The sequence below is a fragment of the Vigna angularis genome, chromosome 7 (genome assembly GCF_016808095.1).
Source record: "Vigna angularis cultivar LongXiaoDou No.4 chromosome 7, ASM1680809v1, whole genome shotgun sequence".
In the NCBI taxonomy this organism is placed as follows: Eukaryota; Viridiplantae; Streptophyta; class Magnoliopsida; order Fabales; family Fabaceae; genus Vigna; species Vigna angularis.
The window spans coordinates 12,151,758-12,170,230 of record NC_068976.1 but is presented as its reverse complement, the minus strand read 5'-3'; the positions used below and the strand labels follow the sequence as shown (position 1 = coordinate 12,170,230).

At 32.2% G+C, this 18,473-nt stretch overlaps 1 protein-coding gene across 2 annotated transcripts; it reads right to left on the bottom strand.

Moving 5' to 3' along the window:
• Window positions 1-237: 237 nt before the first annotated feature.
• LOC108338320 (G-protein coupled receptor 1) lies at window positions 238-9,421 on the bottom strand. 2 transcript variants are annotated; one of them, XM_017575119.2, is made up of 9 exons: window positions 9,118-9,419; window positions 8,041-8,072; window positions 7,793-7,962; window positions 7,429-7,523; window positions 6,502-6,603; window positions 6,350-6,406; window positions 5,433-5,576; window positions 4,265-4,335; window positions 238-791 (listed from the first exon to the last, which is right to left on the bottom strand). In XM_017575119.2, the coding sequence occupies exons 1-9, from the start codon at window positions 9,298-9,300 to the stop codon at window positions 686-688; spliced, it is 960 nt and encodes a 319-aa protein (XP_017430608.1). In that variant the 5' UTR covers window positions 9,301-9,419; the 3' UTR covers window positions 238-685. The 2 variants fall into 2 exon arrangements, 1 of the variants encoding a protein (XP_017430608.1); XR_008250463.1 differs by having other exon boundaries at window positions 714-791; window positions 5,423-5,576; window positions 9,118-9,421.
• Window positions 9,422-18,473: the final 9,052 nt, after the last annotated feature.

The window sequence follows — 18,473 nt, the reverse complement described above, 5'->3', positions numbered from 1 at the left end:
CAGATCACCAGGAGCAAGGATCCCTGTAAATAAACTTAAGGTTCTGGTTGTTCGGTGAGAAAACAGAGATTTCCAAAATACTTGCCCCGCAAGTCATTTTAAATTATTGCTTCACTTGCATCAACTTCAGGGGAATTTATTCCTTTTGTTGTCCAGATACAAAACCTAAATGATTTTATTTTCGGTTAGAATAAACTATACATATGGAAAAAAGAATAAAGAAAAGATATGGGCATGTGTTTAAAACTTAATACTTTATAGGTTGAGACTACATACACAGCAAATTTAGGGGGGAAAATGTTCAGCAATTTGAAACAATCTGTAAGTGCATCTAACCTATACATACAGTGATCCTATATGTCAAGACTTCTTAAAGATAAATCACATGAGAGGTTGAGACTTGCTAAAACGATAAAAGCATTTTCTGTAGTCCCAAGAAGTCTTCAACTAGCTGAAGCAGGTTCCAAATTAAGTTTTCCATCCTGTGATATGCTAGAAAAGGATCACCAGCACCATAAATTCAGTGACGAATGCCAGGGTTCACATAATTGAAGCAGCAGAGCAACAAACAGCCTGGAATCTTTGCTGCCCGCAGATCATACGTTGTCTATAAAAACAGCCTCTCAGTAAACTAGAATAAGAAATGTCACATGGTATGAAGGATCACAATATGTCCCATTCACTGTTATTGATCTTCTTCCGTTTTGAACAAAACTAGTTCACTTTCTTGCTGTAGATTCTTATACTTCAAATTGTTAGGGAGCCATCTGGATAATCTCTCAGGCCAGAACCTGGCATGAGATAAATGAGAGAAGCAAATTTGGTTACATGTTTTAAATTAAATGTACTGCATAAAGCAAAAACAAATAGGCATCTATAATTAAATGGTAAAAAAATTGAATAAATGATTTACGTCATATGTACAAGGTTGAAAAATGAAACAAAAGCCTAACATATTTTGGACCTACTGCACCAAGTACCCCCAAATTATGAGCCCATCAGTAGACTAATAATTATCAGTTTACCAAATTGATTCCACAAAGACTGTTGTTGCACACAGAATTTCGGTGAACTAGTTCAACACAAGAAATGACCCATTGCATGGCAAATAAAGAGTAAATTGAATGCTATGATTTATCAACAAGAATCTTAACCCATGTTGCCAACCACATCGCCTTACTTTCTGCTCACACCATAAATCATTACTTTTGAATGCATTTCTCTGGCTCCCTAAATGGACTTCCTATGCCCAAAATCCCCCTCAGAGGCGGGCACCTTTCAAATTTGTCTCATCAAAGCCACTTAGGAATGTAAGATAAGTGAAATGGACAGTACTCAAGTTTTCAAGTCTCTGCAAAAGACTAAAGACACCATAGTCTTTACAAAAATTTGACTAGTGCAACACTCCCCACTAATCAAAAGTTTCATGTTATCAAGTTCTTCAATAATTGGTTATATGTAGGGATGGTGAAGTAATCTATCTCTGAATTGGTTACAAGTCTTTAAAAGGAAATCTCGAGACAGCACAACCCAACCCACCCCGAGGCAGCTTGTAACCCTAGTTTTCCTTTCTGTTTGAGTTTTCATTCTGTGGTTATAAACCTAACCCAGCCCAGTAATACTCTTAGAAAAACTACGGTTGAGTCATCCAACCCAACCCAAAACCAAACAAAAATTAAAAAAATACCCCACCTACACACCCAGCGCTGCAACCACTTCTCTGTTTCACCTACCCACTGCCACCACCACCTCCGGCAGGTTGTATCATGACCCACAACAACTACAGGACTTAAATAGCATAGGATGGATCATGGCCGATATCAGGATGGGTCTGAGATAATTTAGCTTATCAACTAACCTTTTGTATCTCAGGATCAGAATAAGGTTTCCCTTGGTTATGTACAAGTCTGACACTTAAATCCATTGATGTGTCTACAAGCTTAGCATTTATCTTCCCTAATTCTTCTAGAATGTTGAGCGCATTTTTTGTAGAAGATATGACCAAATCATCATGAGATTGTCGCACTTCTATACCAAGGAAATACCTTAGATGTCCAAGATCTTTTGTCTGGAATTTTTTAGCAACATATTGTTTTAGTTGTACAATACCAACCTAATCACTACCTATGATAACAATGTCGTCCACGTGTACAATGAGAAAGATACATCCTTGGGGAGAATGACAATAAAACAAAGAATAATCAGCATCAGTTCGTGTTATTCCAAACTGTTGGATGACTGTTCAAACAATGCATGTGTCATTCCACATGCATGGGGTGATTACCTGGGCCATGTAAGAACCTACACCGGTAACACACCATATTAAATTACTCCCCTTAAGCAACAAATCCAAGAGGTTGCTTCATGTAGACTTTTTTTATCAAGGTCATCATATAGAAATGCATTTTTTCTCAAGTTGAAACAAAGTCCAATGATGAATAGTTGCAATGGAAGAGAGAAATCAAATAGACGTCCCTTTGGCAATAGGAGAGAAAGTGTCAATATAATCTTGCTCATAGATTTTGTGTATATTTTGAAAACAAGTCTGGCTTTTATAGTGATCAATGTTACCATCAGGTCCTGTTTTAAAAAGTACACAACCATGTATGCCCAACAACTGATTTACCAATTGGACAGAAAGTAGTTGCGTTGAGAACTACTTTTTGTTGTACCTGTGAGTTGTACCTAGTTTTGTATCTAGAATTATAATGCAGTCCTATGATCTTTCATCTTCTCATTGTATCAGATTTCTATCATTATAAATAAAAGATCATACAAGGAATCTTTCAAGTCCTCTAAAATATATCTTTCTCTCTTTTTTAATCTTAAGTTGAGCCCACTTATCTGGTCCAGTTCTCTCTGGTGCATTCTTGTCACGATTTTCCTTCCACCGCCGCCAGTCACCATCACAGTTTTGTCTAACGACCACCGTATCTGGAGCACCTCCCTGAGTGTCAGCCAACACCATCGATCCCGAAGCTTATCTCTACTCCCTGTGTCGCCATGCGTGCTATCTGTCCTGACTGCTGCTTGGCACGTGACATCCATGCACTGTCTTCCACACACCGGAGATCGTCATGCCACCTCGACCGGGCTCGCTAGACCTCTGCCTCCCTGCTTTGGCCCCTGGTTGCCCTTTTCCAACGTGTTCAAAGGATTATCGTTTCCTAGTTAAACCTAGGGTTTCTCTTTTATTGTTCTTATTGGATGGTTTAGTGGTCTCTTTTGGTTTCCTCAAAAATGTCTATTAGAGCTATTGTTTCATTCTACGGAAGTCCTTCCATTACTTCTAAGAAACTAAATTAAAAAATTTACCTCTCTTGGTTTGCCTCTCTTGACCATAAAAAATTGCATGATGTGCTATACATGAAGTATAACCAATAATTTTCTCAAAGATACGATATCAGAGATGAAACTAATCTTATTGTTTGGCATCACAGCACAAACTGTCATCATCCCTGGTGTTGCCTTCACAGTCACAGACGCTCACTCTGTTCTGTTTAGTGTTTGTTCTGTGTTTGTATTAAGCCTCTATAAATTTATTAGTTGTTTTATGAGTAATTTTATGAATTGAGAATCTATTTTTATTTATGTATGGGATCCTATTACTTAAGACTTATTATGTATTATTTTTATTGTCTATATTATTTTTAATGCATGCACAGGTCTATGAATATAATTTTTTGTATAAGCATAACTCTTATGAGTCCAGTTACGATCTTCGAGTTTAACTTTTTATTCCCCTTCCAATCCTCTTACAATTCTCGAGTTTGACAACACTGCAATAGAGTATTCAAGTGCTTGATTCTCTCCTCTTGACAAATAGACTTTAAGGGTGGGTTCCTCAACTGCTTTGGTGTTTATCAGTTGTTATCAGATATGGTTGTCTGTGTCTCAGAAAGGGTAACCTACAAAGGATTTTAACTGGTAGAGTATTCTAACCAACATGAAAGTTGAGTGAAATGTTACTATGTGTCATAGAATGTTTGCCACTGAGGTGTCAGCACTCAAGGGGTTCTATAATAGAGACCTGTCTATCATAGGGTGTTTAAGACTCACATCTAGTAATACATGATGTTCAGCAGAGTGCTTAAGTGTTTGGTTCTCTCCCCTTAACGACTATACTAGATTCCCCAAGTCTTAAAATCTTATCAAAGTTTATACATTAAATTCAGAACATGGGAGAAGATATTACAACTAGACTGACGTTAATTAGAAAAAGAAATCCAGTGTTATCTCTCAAAGATGAATAGCCAGTACTTACTTGTCCAGTCTTTCACAAATTGCCCGACGTACAGAAGAGTTGAGACCATAAGCAATTGAGTTAAAGAGGCCCTGCAGTATGTAGATAAAGTGAGATAGCTTAGCAAGATACAAAGTATCTGTATTTTTCACAAAGTTGAACTTCATTGATTATCACAACATCAAATCAATAACAATCACCAAGGGAAGCCATCACATTCACTGAAAAAAAACGCATAACATACCAGTAAAAAAGGGGAGGTGATTAACTGAAGGAATACAATGCTGATAGAAAATGTTCTTACAATTGTTTGGCATCATCTAGTGTTTAAATTGTAAGAAATAACCTAATGTTTTTCATGTTTCCCCAAAGAATAATCGTTGAGCAAATTCAGCTTTGACAAGCACAAGATTAGATAACAAGATGAGGAAGTTAAAGTAATAGGGAGAAAACAAGAGTAGCAGGTTAACTGCTAAGCTACAACACAAATCATGCAGGACCGGGGCAAGACACGTCCACCAGTAAAGCTGACACAATTAGATTAGTAATAAAAGTGCACATCTACATGCTGCATAAAATGGAATAAAGTCAAACCACAACAAAACCTACGTACCATTTAACTTATTGCATTTATTGTGGTTCAGTGACCAAACACCCAAACATACCCTTTTATAGGCTTGTGAAATCAGAATTTTATAATTTAAACACGAGATGTCTAAATGAATATTTGTATTTTTAGCTCAAAGATGTCGGAAAAAATAAACTTTAACAAGTTGTACCCACATCTTTACACCAATCAAGTCAAATGCATAAATACATCAAAGCTTTAATCATTCCATTGGTTCTTATTCTACTCATTTTCACAGGTACATCTTAAACATTTTAGTTGCTACACCAAGAAACTAATTGTTCTACTCTCCAACATTCCCTTTTTAATCCACTACACACCATTACATCTAAAAAATATAGGGACTAAAACAAAATATGTATCAGTGATACAAGTTAGATAATTCATTTTACTATGTTATTAGCATATAGTAGTGAAGATGACATAAGTGTGATCAGGTGGGTGCTAGGAGATCAGTGAAGGTGACAAGTTTATAAGAGAGGATTTGAAAGCAAAGTACAATCATGCTGAGTCTACAGAAAATAGAGCTAAATATAAAATAGTATGGTTACTTGCTGATACCATAAGAGCAGCTGTTCCAACATCAAGAAATGTGAGCCAAAAGATTTTATGGTTGGGTTCAAAAAAATCATGAATACGGTTAATAGTTCCAAAAGCCCATGATCCAATCAGAATTAGTGGATAGTATCCCCAGCGATTCAGAGCCTGCAGTGTAAACCAGAAAACACTACAGATCGGTGAGAATGTAGATGCAACTGAGAATAACGATTTCCTCTTAAGTAATTTGATTTAAGCATGAATATTAATTTACTTGAGAAAATCCCAACAACAAAAACTTAAGTGGTAAGCTTCTCTAAACCACATTAGAAATCATAGAACAGAAAATTAATTTTATTTTATTCATGAAAACTTTGGTGCCAAATACATTATAATATACATATATTGTGCGACAACTTCCCTTATGGTGGGTTTCATTGAGAGGATGAGTGAAGATAGATAAAATTATAGATATCTAATAGGAGAAAAGGAGAGAAATAATAAAAAATGGTGGACCCAGTGTACTATTTCTCACCTATTTCTACTAGTGTCTCTATATCTTTCATCATCTCTTCTCTATTTCTCTTCAACCAAAAACTTAATTTTCATTTTATTTCTCATCTATTTCCACTCTACCTACTTATTTCCATTTAACTTTTTTTCTACCCTCTCTACCAAACACTCTTATTTCTAAACAAACCTAGTCTAAATAAGGCATTTGCACGAAAAGAATAGATTAAAATCAAAAAGCCTCATCACAGAATTTAAATCATAAAATAAAGTTAGTATGGATCACTACAATATAGCTGCTAGAAACAAATAAAAGTGCATCTAGTGTTTTCTTTTTGATCATTTTTTTGGGGGAGAGATCATTTCCCAATACATGTATATGGATCCTTATATTTCAAATCTTGGATTCTGGTGACAATAGAATAAAATACCCTCATGTTATCTCTTGTATCTGACACGAAAGTTTGGCTTGACATACCAACCGCCATCTGAAATTCCACGAAACAAGAAAATAAGGTCTCAAAAAATATGCGTAAACAAGCAATTTTTGTTTGGGAAATAATCAGTAAAATTTGGTACATACACGGGTTGCATTATTCAGCATGCGAATTACTTGAAAGTATGTGAACCCATTATACAGAATTGCACCCCAGAGTGGCATGTAAAATGTTACAAAATGAACCGCCTGCATACAAAAAGGAATTACCTAAGGAAAATTAGCAAACTAATGACTAATCTGTAAACAAGACACACATACACAACATTTTTACACTGCAAAGTTGCAGAAAATTGGGAGATCATTGTTCTTATTCTTAATCATCATTAACATCACACACTAGATAATGCCACAATTACGAGCATCCTATACCCTAAACAAAAGGCAGAGAAAATGTTGTATAGAAAAATCATCTGCTTAAACATTTCTTGCATGGATTTTTTTCTTTTCATTTTAATAACTACATATTTGATTTTGAATAATAAAGAGTTGCTACAAGGAAAATATACTTCTCACAGGAAACCAAATCCTTACTTTCATTTCCAGTTCATTTGTATTTAGAGAATGGCAAATTACATAAGGGGGGAAACTTGACACAACCAGGTTTCTAGAATATCAACACAATTATTGAAAGGGGATACCTGACTTGGTATCATTTTTACTTGAACTAAAACACCTAATGTTATAGTTTTACCATAACTTAAAAGGGGTGAACAAATCGTAATTACAAATTGATAACAAAAGCCCACACCACCACAATTTACCCCTTCCTACATTTACGACAGAGAACTACCATAACTTTTGAGTCAATTAAAATTACATTTGAAGTCAATTTACTTTTAATTTTTTTAAATTTAAAAGGAAACTACCCTGCATTGTAGGAGCCTCTTAAATTAATTGAAAATCCATGTATACAATATGTATAATGAAAGAACCAAGAGGGAATAACAGAAATTTCCAGGAGAAATATAAAAGCATTGTGGTATGCACTCCTAGTCTCCATTTAATACTTGCCTTCCCTGTGCGACCTGTTTGAGTCCAACACCATGCACCTAAATGTCTATGGTCATTACCGATAGAGCGCATAACAGTCATAACCAAGGAAGTACCTATAAATGCAAAAGGCTTTACCAGATCAGCTCTTAGAATTGAATGTTGCTAATGAAATAATTGAGCTTAGAACACAGAAGGAAGCGCTATTACTCTTGGTACATAACCAAGACCTAAGGCCATTTGATTAGCATTAATTTGGTCTAAAAAATCTTTTTCAGATTAAACAATATGGGGTTGTGAAGTTACAGAATGTGAAGATTATGGCAAACTAAGCTATTTCTTAAAACGAAGGATAATAAAAGTTGATTTATACATAGCTGCATACCCCAGACAAACAAGTGAAACATGGCCTCTAAATCTTCAACATCAGTTTTGTGTTTTACAACAGTGCGGTGCAGGGTAAAAGCAATTGTTGTAGTCCACAGAAAAGATGCCACACAAAAGAAATGTGTGCTATAGCCCTGAGCATAACAAAATAAACCTTTGAACGGGTCCCTGCATCAAAATGAAACTTCCATCAATCACATGATGAAAAACTTCAGTTGATACATACATTTAAAGAAGCATTTATACCCTATTATGCTGAAGAAACTGCAAAGCATATCCTGCAATTGACAAAAATGTAATAAAAAGAGCATTACGGATCAGAAAAAAAAAACACATGGATAACCAAATAACCAGTGCAATGGAACAGACACATAAGCTTCCTGGAATGTTAAAGGATCTACTTCTTTCAATTATAGAGCAGAGCATTGGAAAAGCAGAATAAAATGGTTAAGGGCATCAAGAAACAAGAATAAAAAAATTATAAAAAAGTTAGATGCTTAACAAAATATGTTGTCTAGCAATATAACAGTTTTTATCAACATATACTCATAAAGTAGCTTTTACAATTAGAATTGAAGTCAATAACACTCTGGTACCATCTGATAACTTTTACAACAAATATATTGCACTGTTTGGATAAACTTACCAAGAATCACTTGTAGGATAAGAAGAAACAAAGAAAGCAAAGTGAACAAAGTTTTTCCCACAAGTTAAAAAAGTAGCTAATTCATTAGTTAAAATCAAGTTCTGAATAAGCAGAGAAACCTAGCTTATGCATAAACTAATTTTAACTTCCAGAAAAAGCGTAATTCCTCTTTTTTTTCTTATTTTCTTATTTTCAACTCCTCTAAGATTGAGTGTTTTTTGAGAAGTTTATTCAAACAGTGTCATATGTCTACTAGCTTAACTCCTAATTTTACTTTCTTTTTTTTTGCAAAGTAGGTTTAACTTAACCTTAGGTTCTCCATCATTAAGCTCCTAATTCTAGCGCAACTTGAAGTCACAAGTTCAATAAATTTATCTTCGAAAACAGTTATTTTATGCTCATTCGTTCTAAAAACCTAATCGACAAATCACACCACTGAAAAGAAGCAACTAGAAACCTAGTTCAAAAACAAGCAATTAGGTTTCAAGAAGAAAAAACAAACATCAAGTGTGAAATCGACTATACGTAATTTCAATTGAAGAGGCCAAAGCGCATTGCGCCACGCCGTGTTTGCAAACCATCCGGTGTTAGTAAACTAACGAATGAAGAATTAGAAGCAAGGATTAAAATACAGAGAGGAGACGCAGGGTTTTAGATCTGGTGAAGGGGAAGCGTACAGCGAGAGCGAGGTAGAAAACAAGCTTGAAGGAGAACTTGCGAAGCTCCTTGAAGAGAAGGTAGCAGAGTACAATGAAGGTGGAACCGGCCAACGACAGACTCGACGCTCCGGCGTTCACCGCCGTCAGAATCTGGCGATCGTGCGCAGTGAGAGTACCGCCGTGTGCGACGGAGGCCGCCATTACACGGAACTAGTCGTTATCGCCGATCAGTAGTCACTCTCTTGATTCTCAAGTTCTAACTCACTGGCAAAGGAAGAGAAACAAAGGAGAAAGCCGAACCTTTTTGAAATTTTGTGTTTTTTTAGTAAAAATAAATTAACAATAGTATATGATTAGGGATTTATGTTTAAAGATTTTAATTTTTATGCAAATGGTTACTGTAAAAAATATATTTTGAATTAAATAAATATGTGATAAACAAGTTAGAAGAATTATTAGTTGTTGAACTTTTGGTTTTTCAAAATTAATTTTATGATTTTGGTTCTTTGAGTTTCAAAGTATGAATTTAGAGTTCCTTTCCATCAACTTATTTAAAGCTTTTAATTCACAGTCAAGAATCAAAATCTATAATATTAATAAAAACATCTTTGTCACTTTTTTCTCTAATATTTTGTAGTGTACAAAATGTACTATCCATCCTACATTCTATTTTACTAACTTTATTATTTATAAAAGTCTACTTAAATAATTAGTATTATTATCAAGTATTGTGTAATTATAGTATTATAAAATTTAATTAAATTTTTTATATTATTTATTTATAATTTTAATATAAATATTAATTATACCTTATATTTTAGTAATTGTTATAATATCTAACTTTGTAATTATAATTTTATTTTTTATTATCATAGCACTACAAAAATAACAAATATTATCTGAGTTTTTTCTGCGTTACCCGTTACCGGGTAAATACATTTCCCGGATTGGCAAAGTTATGGAAAAACAACCGTCACAAAGATTTGTCAGAGTTTTGCAGGAATTTTTCAAAAACCGCCGCTATTTATGAGATTTCTTATAAAACCGTCGGTATTTGTGGGGATTCTTTAAAACCGTCGGTAATTATAAGAGTTCCCAAAAGTTGCTGAAAATTACTGAGTTGACGTAGTTGAAATTTTCAAAACTGTCAATAATGAAAATAATTTAATATTTGTAATTTAAATGATTTTATTATTATAAAATATGTTTAATAATAAACCAGAAAGAATAATATGAAACCAAAATTAAATATTATTATAAATAACAAGTTCAATCCTAAAAATTAACAATAATAAATATTCATAATAACATTCTCTTTCATTCTCTTACATACAAGTTTAAGTAACAATAATAAAATTACATATTATATAAACTAAAACATTAGCGGATACTTCTTTCTCTATAATTATGTGGTATGAATGGAGATATCTGCCAACAAGATACTTTTAGTTTTGGGTCTAGCTCACCTGAAAATAAGAAAACAGTAATTAATTAAAAAGACATACACATACACGCACGCGCGCGCACACACACACACACACACATATATATATATATATATATATATAAGATTGAAAAAGGAAAGATGAGCTAAATAACTTGAAATTCTAAAATAAGTTTTGCTACAAGAAGGAAAAAGGACATTTTGTGATCTGCTTATGAAATTATAATGATGTACGTTTGTAACTTAAGTATATAATTTGTTTAAGAAAAAAAAATCTCTGGTACATTATTTCTAAAAACAATCAATCAAATATTTATTTAGGCCACAAATAAATAATGAAATTGGAAATTAATGAAATTTTATAGATATCAATGCATAGTTTTTGTTTCTTCCAACTTTATTTTCTTTCTCTATGCTGTTTGGGATTGATTACCATAACACCTAGTTGTTAACAGCTTGCTGAAATCTAAAATGATTTTGACAAATGAAGAAAAGTACCTGCATTAAAGTGGCGGATGTTTCCTAGGATGAAAACTTTATGCAGAGTTTATGACAAATTATGCAATAACTCAATAACTAGAGAAAAATCGAGGAAAATAAATACCCGGAGAATCTTTATCAAGTTTGGAATTTCCTCTCCAAATAATTGAACTACAAAGTTATCATAGTTGAGCATATTCTCGTATGGTAGGAAAATCTCATCCTACCGAATAAGAAAACAAAGATCAAGAAATGTGGTTATCATCGTTGGCAAATTTAGTCACAAAATAATTATTGATAAAACATACAGACTATTAACATGAAAACAAAATATAAGCTACTTTCGACACTAATCAATAGCAGTGAATCATTTCTAAAGTATTTGTGGGATCTAAAGTGATGAAAACATTCTGAAGATGAATAAGAAATCATTTTGAATTCATTATGAACAAGCTCATCAAATCGACACTGAGTGAAACAAAACGCTCTAGGGTCACAATGACATCTTTGGCATGTGTTTCCCAAGTATTTCATCCTTGTTAGGACTTGATCCAAACTCTTCTGCTATCTTCTGTCTGATACCTATGATATACCTACACCATTTCCAGAAAAATTGAAACCAGATATCTTCTACAACATTTAATAATACTTAAGCAACTTTAGCCGACCAAAAACATATCCAACAACATTGCACTGACCCTTCACTTTTCTTCGTCGTCTCTATTTTCACTTTGCCCTCTCTTCCTCTTTCAAAAACCAAAACATGATTCTTCTAAGTCATTGTTTTAGAACGAGTGAACTTCATTTGCAAAGGTAAAAATTTTCATAAGAAAAATAAATTGACACAGTCTTGTTTATAAGTCTACATCTGAAGGCCAAAGATTCATCGTATTCTAACCCAATTGTTTACAATGAAATGTTAAAACTGCTACTTTGGTATCAGTTATTCGAACATGTAAAATATGTAGCCGATTATGGGAAATTTCTAGGAAAAAATCAAAAGGAACATGTGTATTTTTCACATATTCTAACTATGTTAGTTTCCTTACATGATATGATTCACAAAAGCTGCATCAGACATGAGGTTGAAAACGATAGCCTGCTGCCTAAGGTGAGACAAACCCAGGTGTTCTTGGACCAAAATAAGCTAGATGATATCCAATAATGCCAGCAGAGAAAGGTGCAATTTGCATATGAGAAAACTGGGCCTGAATATAGTAAAAGAATATATATTATAAAAGGCTAAAACAAGATTGATACAAAATCTAAAACAAGATTAATATAAAATTTAAAAACAAGCACACAACAACCTATAAATTAGCCTTCCTTTCGCTAGGCTACTGCAACATAATAGGAAAACATGATTAAAAATAGTACAAGAACAATTATATCGTCAAGTTCTTATAACCATAAAGTCAACAGAAATTATACCTTATATGCATTAAACTTCAACCTGTATCTCCAAAACTCCATCGTCCTCTTCTTCGCCAATCCAGTGCGGGACTTCCTGGCCTTCGTGTGGTGCCTTCGCTTCCATCGGCCAAAAAGATTAGCGAGAATCGCGTGCCTCCAGCGAGTTCGGCCTTTGGAGGTGGCAACGAGGGCACGATCTGCGGCTGCACGGACATCGCTGGCAGCGGCAAAGAGCTGACATCGTTGGCATGCCATGTGATTTGCGTACACAAGGATTGATTAGGGAAGTTGAGAAAGGAAGGAAAAATGAAAACCTAAGAAGTGGCGAAGAAAGAAAAGTGAAGTTGCGATAGTGGAGAAAAAATGGCAAATGAAAAGAGAAGCGACAATGAGAAAAATTAGGGATTACTAACAAAAATAGAGCGGGAAAAATGAAAAAATTAGGACATACTGGCGCTATGCTAAAAAAGCGCCAAAAAGTAATTTAGAAAAAAATAAATAAAATAAAACTTAATTGCGGGTTGATTTATTAAACCGTCGAAACATTATTTAAAAAAGTTAAATCAAAATTTAACTGCGGTTTCTTATGAAAACCGCCGGAAACTAGGTTTCTGAAACCGAGGCCAAAAAACCCTTTTATATTATATTATTTTTGTAGTATAAAAAAATAATATTATATAAGTATATGTATTTCTCCTAGTTTAAGTAAATTCATTTTACATCATAGTTTAATTATTTATGTTAACATATTGCTAACATAGTAGATTATTGATATACAGATGTCATAGGTTAAGAGGAGAGTTGCATAAGAGATTGCAAAGAAAAATCACCACTCCCACATATTGTCTTGTGTAAGTTAAAAGAAATTGGAGTAGAAGATGATCAGAGAGGCAGTTGCCTCTGATCTTAGTGGGGTCTCCAATATGATATATGAAAGAGAGTTCGCCAAAGGCCGTTAGGAAAGTACACATCCGAGGAAGCAATGAGCATAGCTAAGCGCATTGTGAGTACCTATATTAACAACATATGATCTCCCATATGTGGTTAACTTAACTTTTAATTTTTTGTTGTAAAATGAGTTAGTGGAGTAGAGCACATAGGGTACATTCACTCCCGAGGGCCGTGAAGATATATTAGCATTGTCATTGTTGTCTAGAGCATCTTGGACGTGTTTGAGGTGTTGGTAAATTTATTGGCATCTGTCAATTTTTTGGTCCTCCAACAAGTTATCATAGTAAAGCCCATGTTAGTGAGGAGGTCCTCAAGGGTATCAGAGAAGAAATTAGACAAGAGATGAAGGAGGAAATGAGGAAGGAGATCAGCAAGATGAAGAAAGAGTACAATGATATGCGGGCACAATTGAAGAAGGAATACTTTGAGCAGAATTAGCCTTCCCCTTAGGCTAGCCTAGGAATCCCCTTCAACACGCTTCTCTCACTGTGATGTTTGGTGAAATTATATCACATGGGGACAAAATTTAGCCTTTTTTATAAGGGGAGACCAACTTGACACTAACCCCTGAATTTGGAGACCAATTAACTAATTAAGTCTTTCTCTTATTATATTATCTAGATGTACTTGTTTATTGAATTATATTCTTTGATATATTTTACAAATATTATTTGGATAACTTAGGTAAAATGTATACATTAGGATCAATCATACACCATGAAACCATTACAGGTGATATGATTAGGGTAGTGGTAGTGGTTGTAGACGTACGAGATGCTACTACTCGAGTCCTTGTGTCCACTCAAGAGGTTCAGACAGTGAGACAAGCCCTTAGAAATGTTATCCTTTGGCCCATTAGATTATCAACAACAATTATAAAGAAGATAATTGTTTTAATTACGCACTTTTTTGTTTTTATTGGTAATATTAATCTTTTGTGAGTTTTTAAATATGTATACCAGGTTGAAGCACAAGGGGAGGAAGATGTGAATGAACCGCTGCAACAACTGCCACAATCACCACAGCTGCCATAACAAAAAATCTAGAACAACTTGGTGTGTTGGTAATGAAGATCTTACTTTTTCCTATAGAGTTACAAATGTCTCCTGAAGTCATAAACGTGACATCTTCGCTCTCTTTCTTTATATGTCAAAGGGATATATTTGAAATTCTCTTTGACGTTGATATTGTTGGAAGTCCCACATCGACTAGAGATAAGACCAATTCATAGTTTATAAGTGGGTGCAAACCTCACCCTACAAGCCGGTTTTGTGGGGTTGAGTTAGGCTTAAAGTCCACTTCTAACAGATATGTTATGTATATTAGTAATACAACTTTAGTTGTTGTAAGTAAATTTCTACATTTATGAAGTTTAAATATATTCAATATTTTATATTATTCTAACATTATTCATTTTTAATGTTTAAGATATTTACATCGATCGAGCGTTGAGAGGAAGAATGATCACATTTATGATTTTATTGACCCTGTTGTCATTCGAGGAGTTGGGAATAAAGGTGAAGAGGTATAGAAGTACCTCTTAGAGACTTTTGAAAAAGGAAAAAAGCAAGTGTACTTAGCACCTTATTTGTAAGAGTAAGTATATATATTTTATTAATAAAATTATATTTATATAAATCTTATTTAACATTATTATTGTTTGGATTTGCAGGAATCATTGGCAATTGTTACTAATTCTTCCTCAACAATTTCTTGTGGTTCTCTTGTGTTCATTACAAAAAAAACTTCACACTTTGGCAATTAAAAGTACACTAATATCGTAAGTTTTTTTAATAATTTATTTGTTGTGTACACATAATTGATTTTACTAAGTTTCATAGCACTCATTTCAATGTGAATTTAACTTTACAAAGTGGTTCAGGCATATTGAAAGTTGCATGAAACACATATCATTTCTAAAAAGAAGTTGTAGTTCATTGCACCAACTGTAAGTAATTAATCTTTCAAAATATAAATACAATTATAAATTTAATTTGTAGTGCTCACGTCAACTGGGAAGCTTTGAGTGCGAATATTATGTCATGAGACACATGCAAAAAATTATATCACCAAATGTCGTTGACTCATGGTATTTGGTAACATGAACATTTTATAACTCTAACACTTTAAGTCTTTAATATTATAACTTGACTCAAACTATTCATTGTGTAGATATTTGATGACACATTTCCAATGAAGAAACATGTCATAAAGGATGTTCGGGAGGAGTGGGTTGCATTTCTTTTAATTGCTTGTAGATGATTAAATGTATTCAATATTACATTTTGAGTTTAGGAACTATTTTATGTGTAACCATGTTAAGTAACTATGTTATGTAAATATATTTAGGAACTTTATTTGGTAAATATTACAATGAATTTATGAACTATTTTGATGTGATAATAATAGAAACAATATTGATTATTTTGTTCGTTATTGATTATTTAGACTATATTCTGGGATTGAATTTTATGCAAATCTAGATATGGATAGTAGCACATACAGATCAAGTATTTCAAAAAAATATCACTTTTTATATTGATTAAAGCCTAAACATATATAAAAAACCCCATTTTATACCGGTCATGACTCTAACATATATAAAAAGTGAGTATTTTTATGTTTCTTCTAGCACCAACATATATAAAAAATGAGATATTTTATACCTATTCTGACAATAATAGTCATAAAAGGGAGACTTTTTTTTGACATAGTGTTTAGTCTTCGAATTATGTGTGTATTTATTCTTCAAATTATGTGTGGTATTTAGTCTTTAGTAGTAAGTTATTTTAGTTTAATTAGTAGTTAGTTTAGTTTTAATTAACAATTAATTTAATGTTGATTAGTAGTTATTAACTTAGTTTTGAGTTAACTATTAACATTAGATGTTGATATACTTAAAAATAATTATTGATAAATTTTGGTATTTTCTATTTTAAATGAAAATTAAAAAATATTTCTTTACAAATGGCATGATTAATTTAAATTGTTTTGAATGAGTATTAAATTTTTTCTTTACAAAATTGTATAATTAATTCAAATGGTTATTAATTAAGGTTGTGAATCTCAAATAGTAGAAGCAATAGAAAAGAGTCACATATTACATAACGTAGTATATGAAAAGTCTTCTACATTAATTATCACTTATATATAGTATTGATTATTACAACTAATATATAGTTTATGAAAACTTACACCAATTATTATATGATTTAATGTAAAAGAAAAATCGCTGGTACATTTTTCCAAAGTGTGATTTATTAATATATATATATATATATATATATATATATATATATATATATATATATATATATACTCCGAGCTTAGAGGGTAATAAACTATACCTCTTATCCTTCTTCTAATTGCTTATACCATTCTCTTCTTTTTCCCTATGTATATATATACCTTTTATCTATGCTACTTTGTATGTTACGTTTCCACATATTAATAAAAGTTTTCTTTCTTTTTCTTACATTCATCTTGTCCCATCTTTCGTTCTTTCTCTTTTATTCTTCATTTCTACGTAAGTATATCTTATTACCAAATAACATATTGCATCATATATATATATATATGGTGTCATGAGAAATTTTTTAAATTTGGGTGATAGAACGCTTAGAATTAATTAATATAAATTGCATAAATATACGAAGGATAGTGGCTTATCACCAGTTTTGTTAATCATCCCTCTCAAGGTACAAGGAATCATAGATAAAAGACATTCTTTATTTCTTTTTTAATTGAAGTATAAAGTTAAGAATTATATATAATTTTTACTTATTTTATTCAGATCTTATTCAAATAGTTATATGATTCAGTTTCTCTTCAGATCCTTGTGAGATATTCTTTGATTCCATGTGGCCTGCGCCACATACTTTTAGACCAATTCAAAGTAACTCAGATATGGCTTTTTTTTCTAGTTTTCGTTTAAAGATATATTTGAGTCTAACCTTTTAAATTTTTTATTAGTCGTGTCATCGTAAATTTTAACTTTTCAAAAAGTGAATCCTATTATTCTTCTTTTCAATAACAATTTGATATGTATTCCAAAACGTCACGTCACAGTTCTCGTTAATATAACAACTTTATATGAAACACATGTCACATTTCTACTGTGGTGAAGACCATTTTGAAGATTTTAGATTACCATAACTACGAAAACTAAGAGAAATAGTTTACAGAATTAAAACAAAATTTAACAATATTTATAACATATATTTCTTGTTTTTTAAAATAATATTAATAACAAGTCTAAGTTAACAATTTTTCTTTTAAATAATGCAACACATTATTTTTATCAATTTTTACGGTTAAGAATCACAATTAAAATACTTTTTCATATTTTTTTTCAACATCTTCATCCTCGGTTATAAAGTTTTCTTATGTTCTTGGGATTCTAACTCTAAACCATGTGTGTTTCTTTGTTAAAAATATTTCGACGTTCAAATTAGTTATATAGTTAATTGATTATTACAATAAAGTTTTAAATTAACAATAAAATGTAATTACCAACTTTTTTATCTCAGACTTGTATTTATAAGTTTTGAGATAAGCTTGTAATTAACATAGTTGTAATCATGGTCCAAATATGTGGTAAGTAAGTTTTAGGTGTTTACCTAATTATGGATGATACTTAAGGTTTTTAAGTGTTTATGATCATTCAATTGTCTTCGATGTCTCACCAAATGATTACTTGTTGTGAACCCTAATACGTTAGTCCTAGATCACTCAATCAATATCTGATCAGACGGTCATACAGTACAAATAGGTTAACACTATTTATAAATATTTAATATCATGTTCTAATAGGTTAACACTATTTATAAATATTTAATATCATGTTCTAATGTTTAGTTTTTGGCATAAATTAATATTAAAACTCTCAAGTTAACTATAAATAAAATATATAAATAATAAATAGTGTTATACAACTGACTTAAATTTGTATTAATAAATTATAATTTTAACGTTTAATAGTTTTTTAACATCATATCCATAAAATTCATTCACGAAACCAAATAATATAATTGGGATATTCAATTTGAACCATCTTCGAAAAGTGTAAAAAAAAATTTAGCCATCT